The 7,716-nt window shown below is 52.9% G+C and overlaps 1 protein-coding gene across 2 annotated transcripts; it reads left to right on the top strand.

The window, feature by feature from the left end:
* The first annotated feature begins 822 nt into the window (after positions 1–822).
* On the top strand, positions 823–6,230 carry Wnt10b (Wnt family member 10B). Of its 2 annotated transcripts, none has more exons than XM_051189819.1 (5): positions 823–1,117; positions 1,942–2,055; positions 2,166–2,428; positions 4,505–4,878; positions 5,691–6,230. In XM_051189819.1, the coding sequence occupies exons 2-5, from the start codon at positions 1,982–1,984 to the stop codon at positions 6,147–6,149; spliced, it is 1,170 nt and encodes a 389-aa protein (XP_051045776.1). In that variant the 5' UTR covers positions 823–1,117; positions 1,942–1,981; the 3' UTR covers positions 6,150–6,230. The 2 variants fall into 2 exon arrangements, with proteins under 2 accessions (XP_051045776.1, XP_051045777.1); XM_051189820.1 differs by lacking the exon at positions 823–1,117 and adding an exon at positions 1,576–1,720.
* The last annotated feature ends 1,486 nt before the right edge of the window (positions 6,231–7,716 follow it).

Here is a 7,716-nt window from a genome sequence, read left to right as displayed (position 1 = left end):
CTTCGCTGCCGCCAGAGGTAAGGCGTTTCTGCCTCCGCCCGCGCACGTCCAGGCTAGGTTCTTCTCTGGCTGCCCGGGTGTTGGGCTCCATTTGGGATCCCAAGACCTCCCTCAACCCTTATGAAGCAAATGTGAGAGCATTTGGGTCATCTCAAGCGTTAATTCAGGAATTCCGGTTAGGCGACCCCTGGAGAGAATGTCAAGAAGAGAAGGGAAGCTTAGAGGGAGACTGGATATCTTCGGGGCTACCCAAGCTTTTGAAGGAGGCCAAAGTCTGAGGCCAAAGCTGACCCCTCCCAAGGGGCAGGCCTGTGGCTCTAAGGTGGGCGGGAGCCAAGCGGTACAGTGGTTGCTCGCTTGCGGGCTCACAGTGCCCTGATGCGCACAGGCTCGTGGGCTCTACGAGAGACTGTCAGAAACCCGAAGGTCGTCCGGCTCTGTCCTCAGAGTGTTAAAGGGGCTTTCTAGTCACCTACTCTCGGTGGGCAAACTGAGGCAAAGAAAAACGATGAAAGATATTGCCACCGGGGCCAGGTCCTGGCACCTTAGTCAGGGTCACTGCACTCTCCAGACAGTGTTGGCGACCCCAGAGCAGGTGAGAGGAGCTCCGGCCACTTTCCCCTGAAGTGGGGCTAATCGTGATCTCGGGCTTCAGAGAAAAGGGTGTGTGTGTGTGTGTGTGTGTGTGTGTGTGTGTGTGTGTGTGTGTGTGTATACACGTTTTGGAGGGGGGGAAGCGACTACGTTCCCCTGGTCAAGGCAGGGGGTGGGGTGCGGGTGGGGTGGGGATGCCCCGGGCTCTGGGAGGGGCCGCAGCTCCGTCAGTTCCAGCAGAACCACCCGTGAGTTAGGTCGAGCCGAGCCAAAGCCCCCGGTGCTTTGTCGCGGGTTCGCTCGCTGGCTGTCTCGATCACTCCCTCCCTTCTACCCTCCCTTCCTCCCGGCGGCCGCGGCGACGCTGGAGAAGCGGCAAAGAGGAGTGGCCCAGTGCTGGAAGAATGCTGCTCTGCCGAGGGGGCCGAACCCGACCCAGTCTCCCCACAGTTTAAGCCAGCGCGAGCCGAGCCCAAGTGACCCACCCGGGAGTGTTGTGGATTCTGCACCTGAACCGCTGGAGGTAATGGGGCGGGAGAGAGCAGGGTGGGAAGAGACTAGACAGGCACGCGGGCAGATAGACAGACAGACAGGCGTCCATCCTCAAGAGCACAGGCACGCCAAGAAAGCAAGAGGTAACGCTAAAGGTACCGACAGAATAAAGGGGTGCCTTCGGACTTAGAGGGCTAGGGGCACCAGCAAAGGGGTGAGGATTGGGGTGGGACCCGTGGGGACCAGACGGGTGGTGCTCAGCAGTGGGAATGTGTAGTTGGGTAAGGGGAGTGGATAGAGAAGTGGACTTAACTAGAGCCCCCCCCCGCGTTTGCGGGGTACCTGGGGAGAGTACCTCGCTTCCCTAGTCGCCTTTGCTGCACCTGAACCTTTTCCCCTGTTGGGCGTGGAGGTCACAGTGTGGGTCAGAGCGCCTGGTCTCAGACCCTTCTAACCTAGCTTGCTTGGTGTTGGCAGCGTGAGGAGGCGACACCCCTCCAGGTGGTGGGGAACCCCCTTCTGGTCCCTCCCTCTCACCCTGTAAGGGCGGGTAAAATAGTCGTGGGGCCCTCGAGGAGGGAACAGTTGGTGAGGAGGGATCGAGGGTCTGAGAGGAACTGTCTCAAGTCCGCATGTGAGTGTCCCAGCTGTGTCTGTCTGGGTTGGACTCCAGGGCTGCTCCGGAGGGCCCTGAGCTGCTTGGATCCTTTTCTTTGAAGGGTTCCAGAACCCAGACACTGGGGAGGGGTGAGAAAAGTCAGTGGGGCCACAGTGGTGGCTTAGGGAACCGGAATAGCACATCCCTCGGTTCCAGGGAGCCATTCTATTCTTCATCACAAATCCCTTGTCCTGCAGGCGCTGACTGATTCGCCCACCGGAGCCTCCGGGCTTCGACATGCTGGAGGAGCCCGGGTCTCGGCCTCCGCCCTTGGGCCTCGCGGGTCTCCTGTTCTTGGCTTTATTCACTCGGTGAGCATTTTTTCCAGTTGGGGGAAAAGGCACCAACCTGGGCTAGAGGGTAGCAGGAGGGCGTGCGACTAGACCACAGACCCCCAAGACGCCTCTTGCCTTGTTCTCAGGGCTCTAAGCAATGAGATCCTGGGCCTGAAACTTCCCGGGGAGCCTCCGCTGACGGCCAACACCGTGTGCTTGACCCTGTCGGGCCTGAGTAAGCGGCAGCTGGGCCTGTGCCTACGCAGCCCCGACGTGACGGCGTCCGCGCTCCAAGGGCTGCACATCGCGGTTCACGAGTGTCAGCACCAGCTGCGAGACCAGCGTTGGAACTGCTCGGCCCTGGAGGGCGGGGGCAGGCTGCCGCACCACAGCGCCATCCTCAAGCGCGGTGAGCATGACCGGGTGGCTTGCTGTGCTGCTGCCCAGGGGTTGGGGGCAGGCCGAGGCGCGCGCGGAGGCGGGAAGGGACCGGTTCGCGGCTGCGGGAGGGGCCTCGCCGGGAATTTCCCCAGGAGCGGCGCTCAGCTGGGTCTGGTCACCCGTCTGGGCCTCTGCCTGCCTGCCTTCCACCTGCATCGCTGGCTAGGCAGCTGGGTCCCTTCTCCCCTACCCTAGGGCCTCCCTTTTCTGCCTCCACCCAACTCGATCTGGGATGCACCTGTGAACAAGAGATGCCCCCAACCCAAGAAGCTTCAAACACCCCCTCTACCCCCTATTTTCTCTCCCCTCCCTCTCCACCCAGACAAGCCCAGGCTGGTGTCCCCAGAGTCTCAGCGGGGGTGGGGTGACGCCCCCAACCGTTTAAGGGTTAAACCTGCTCCCCTAATTGCTGGGGTTCCCAGGAGCCAAAGCTGGGAACAAAGACCCTGGTGGCTTTGAAGCTGGGGAGCAGCCCCCTCCTCTGTGCTGTGGGGGCCCCAGGTGTCCCTCACCTGAACAGGTGAGGAATGGCTGGAGGGGCAGAGAACAGGTCACTGCTGGCCTGGTCTAGATGGAAAGGTCTGGGAGGCTCTGCTGTCTCTCCCCGTGCTCAACTGGAGTTTCCTCCCCCAGGAGTAAAGATCCAGGGGGCTCAGTCCAGGGTAGGGTAGTGCTTTGGGGACTACAGGGTTAATAGGCAGCTGCTGCCATCTGCAGGGGAATTCCCAAGACGTGTACAAACAGCCTCACCCTTGGATGGTTGGGGGATCTTGAGGCTGGCCCTGGAGCCCTAGATTCCCTGGTAAGAGACGCCTGGCCTCCAAAAAGTCTTTCATCTTCTCAGGGCTCCAAAGAGCTCTTGCTTAAAGCAGTGAGAGGGACCCCCTCCTCTGCAGGGCCTGGTGTAGTGGAAGGGTTTGGCACCCAAATGGTGAGGATGTCCCTCTAAGACTGGGAAAGATTTGTCCTATTGGAGTCTCCTCCTCCGGTGACCCCCAAAACATAACAAGGAGGCTAACCTCTTAAAAGGGCCTTGGGGAAAATCGCTCTGGCCTTTCTCCTCCTCCCAGTGTTTTATAAGGTAATAGCAGGTTAGAACAAACATAAAGGGCAATCTTGAAGGGCAAATATAAAACTAGAACCTGGGAAGGGGATAGGCAGTTCTAGAGTGTTAGGATTGTTACTGTGGTTGTACATGGTAACTTGCTTAAAAGACTCATTGAATAAAGTGTGTGTGGGAGAATCCTAAAACCAAAGATCCCCCCCTCCACTCCCTACCTCTTGCTAAGCTCCTTGCAGGGTTGGGGAATTTCTCAGGCTTTTAGATATTGAACTCCTGGAACACACCTTCAGAAGTCCTCAGGACTCCCTGTGACTCATTGGAAACCTAGAGGGCTCTCCAGGCCAATGTTTCTCAACCTGTGGGTCGTAACTATTACAGGGGAATGAACGTCTCTTTCACAGGGGTCACATATCAGATATTTATATTATGATTCATAACAGTAGCAGATATAAGATAGCAATGAAATAATTTTATGGTTGGGGGGAACTGTGGTAAATGATCTCAGCATTGGGATGGTTGAGAACCACTGCTCTAGGCTCTCTCTTACATCCAACCCCAAAAATGACAGCTTACAGAGGAGATTGGGCTTGAGCAACACCTTGACCCATGGGTCTCTTTTTATAGTTGAGAGAACTGAGACCTAGCACTATTTCTTGTCTCAGGATATTGTCCCAAATGCTCAGTTGGTAAATGATGGAGTCAGGATTTAGTTAGAAATTTCTGACATTGGCTGGGCAAGGTGGTGGCTCACATCTGTAATCCTAACACTTGGGAGGCTGAGGCAGGATGTTTGTCAAGAGTTCAAGGCCACCTTGGGCTACATGGCAAGACCTTATCTCAAATATCTATACCTATGTCTATATAGATATATCTATGTATATCTATAGGTAGATATTGGTATTGGAGGGTGGCTGTTTTTCCCCCACCTGCTTCCCCCCTTAGCTGCCTGTCAACCTTACCTCACACCCATTTCCTCCCCAGGTTTCCGAGAGAGTGCTTTCTCATTCTCCATGCTGGCTGCTGGGGTCATGCACGCTGTTGCTACAGCCTGTAGCTTGGGCAAGCTGGTGAGCTGTGGCTGTGGCTGGAAGGGTAGTGGTGAACAGGACCGGCTCCGGGCCAAGTTGCTGCAGCTTCAGGCACTGTCTCGGGGCAAGAGTTTTCCTCACTCACAGCCCAGCCCTGTTCCTGGCTCAGGCTCTAGCCCTGGCCCCCAAGACACATGGGAATGGGGTGGCTGTAACCACGACATGGACTTTGGAGAGAAGTTCTCTCGGGATTTCTTGGATTCCAGAGAAGCTCCCAGGGACATCCAGGCAAGAATGAGAATCCATAACAACAGGGTGGGGCGCCAGGTATGTGTCTTCATCCTGTCCTAGGTGTCTCTCACTGTTTTGTTTTGAGACAGGGTCTGGCTATGTGGTACAGGCTAGCCTCAAATTCATTATCTGCCTTAGTCTGAGTGCTGTGATTGTAGGTGTGGCCACCAAGCCCAACTTTTCTCAGTCTCTCTTCTCCACCCTCCTGAGAGGTCCCACAGAGTAATAGGATGAGGTATGATGAGTGATTACCACTTGTTACAAGCTTGTCACTAGTAAGTCACCCAATACATGTTCAGAATCTCTAGGAAGTTGCCTGATGGTACTTAAGGCTGAGCTAGCATATAGTATCTTATTTTATCATTTAAAACATTTAATGTGTAGGATTGTTCTGCCTGCATGTATATGTCTGTGTAATACTTCTGTACCAAGAGAGGTTATTGGATTCCTTGGAACTGGAGTTACAGACAGTTGAGTCTCCATGAGGCTGCTGGGAGTTTAAACCTAGTCCTCTGGAAGAGCAGCCAGTGCTCTTAACTTTGGAGACACATCTCCAGCTCCATATGTAGTATATTCTATATGTGCCTAGTACTCAGCTCATTGCATAGAAACTATTCCAACATTTTATCGGTGTTTACTCTGGAAGAAGCACTGGACTGGGATTTACAAATCTAGGGATTGTCAGCAGCTCCACCTTCACAAAGGAGGCCTTTGGGCTGGTGGCTAACTTTCCTTACAGTCTGCTTGTCCCTTCTTGAGTTCAGTTCCCTTCCTTCTCCTGTGTCCCTGTGCTATTCATCCCCCACCCCCAATCCCTTCTCTTTATTCATGCTGCTCTGATGTTCTAGGTGGTAACCGAAAACCTGAAGCGGAAATGCAAGTGCCATGGCACATCAGGCAGCTGCCAATTCAAGACTTGTTGGAGAGCAGCCCCAGAGTTCCGGGCCATCGGGGCAGCATTGAGGGAGCGGTTGGGCAGAGCCATCTTCATTGATACCCACAACCGCAATTCTGGAGCCTTCCAGCCCCGCCTACGTCCCCGTCGCCTCTCAGGAGAGTTGGTCTATTTCGAGAAGTCTCCTGACTTCTGTGAGCGAGACCCTACCGTGGGCTCACCAGGCACAAGAGGCCGGGCTTGCAACAAGACCAGCCGCCTGTTGGATGGCTGTGGCAGCCTGTGCTGTGGCCGTGGGCACAATGTGCTCCGGCAAACACGCGTGGAGCGCTGCCACTGCCGTTTCCACTGGTGCTGCTACGTGCTGTGTGATGAATGCAAGGTCACAGAGTGGGTAAATGTGTGTAAATGAAGGAGAGCCTCACCCTGGGACTAGGGAAGAACACTGCGTGATGGGTGCTCCTTTTCAGCCCTTTGCTCTGATTTCTGCCCAGGGTTAATCATGGCCCCTGGAAGCTCAAAGTATCTTCCTGGAAACAGCTTTGGGGGAGTTGGGTCAGGTGAAATCTGTGATGAGCAGCCTTTTGTGGGGAAAGTCGTCATCATATTCTGTTCTTAAACAGACTAGGATTAAATGCACTGTATTGTTCTCCTCTTCTCAACCCCCAGGGTCTCTTGGGCCCATATTTATACTCCTTTAGATAGGGAGGCTATCATTTGGCCTTTCATCTTCCTTGGAGGGTACCATCAGGCATTGTGTGGCATCATTAAGACCTGTATGTAGAAACAGTTCACTCCTTCCTATTTGTGGTTCTCAAACTCCTCTAGGACAACTCAGAACCTCTTCTTGAGGGGCCACGGGTAACAATAATGACAGAGCGCTGTGGCAAATTCTCCTCTTGAGTCCTCAGACAGCTGTCTTGTCAGGCTCTTAGGGAATTGTCCTTCCATTCTGTTGTTGGAAGGATCCCTCCAAAGGACCCTGGAGGCTCTTCTTTCTTCTTCAGCAGGAAGGGTAGGAATGGATAATTTATTGTACTGAGACATAGTCTTGGTTCCTGTTTGAAACTAAAATAAATTAGCTTACTGGACTGGTTGCTGGTGGATGCAGATGGTGGTTATGTCTAGCCACCTTTGAGGTAACAGCCTGTGGTTTGGTTTGGTTTTTTGTTTTTTCCTATGTGAAACCTACACTCCTGCACTCTGTGACTTTTTATGTATATCCTGCTGACTTCCACCAAGGGTTCAAAATGATGCTCAGTGACTGAGTTCAGATGTTTAGTGTGTAAGACCAGAGTGGGCTTCTGGGAGGACATATAGATCCAAGTGTACATAGGTCCTTCTCACCCAGAGCCCTCAACTCTGTGTATCACCATCATTGCTTAGAAAAAGATTGGCAACTTTTTTCTCCCTGAAAAGGGCTAGATGATAAATATATGAGGCTATTTATATTGTGGTCTTTATGTCATCTACCCATCTCTACCATAATTACTCTATTCTGCTGTTATAGACCCAAAATAGTTATGGGCAGGGGATGGACAAAAGCAGACACAGACCACACATAATTGGATGTGTATAGCTAGGTTCAATCCAGTCACAAAAATGGTTTTCAGAAGAGAGACTGCTCCTCTGACTGTCATTCGTTGACCCCCCTCCTATACAAGGTCAAATCTACTCTGGGAGTTTCAAGTCTTAAATGTCACTTAACAATGAATGTGAACTTGGAAGAGCAGGTACCATTGTCTCTAAGTTCCAAGCCAGAGAATCTGGGGGGTACATGCAAGACTGATGGGAAAACATGAAAGGGATTCCTGCCTCAAATGCAAATTATTTATGTAGGCTTCCCTCATTCTCTTGAGTTTTGGGATTCCAGGTGGGCCCTGTCAGGCCCAACTGAAATGAGATTTTTCTACCAAAACTAACATTCTCTGCCATTGAATTATTTGCATATATATTTTGTTCTTTATTCATTGTTCTTT

This window comes from Phodopus roborovskii, unplaced genomic scaffold, assembly GCF_943737965.1.
Source record: "Phodopus roborovskii unplaced genomic scaffold, PHOROB, whole genome shotgun sequence".
NCBI lineage: Eukaryota > Metazoa > Chordata > Mammalia > Rodentia > Cricetidae > Phodopus > Phodopus roborovskii.
The sequence above is the reverse complement of the archived record's forward strand: the minus strand, read 5'-3'. Positions and strand labels throughout refer to the sequence as shown.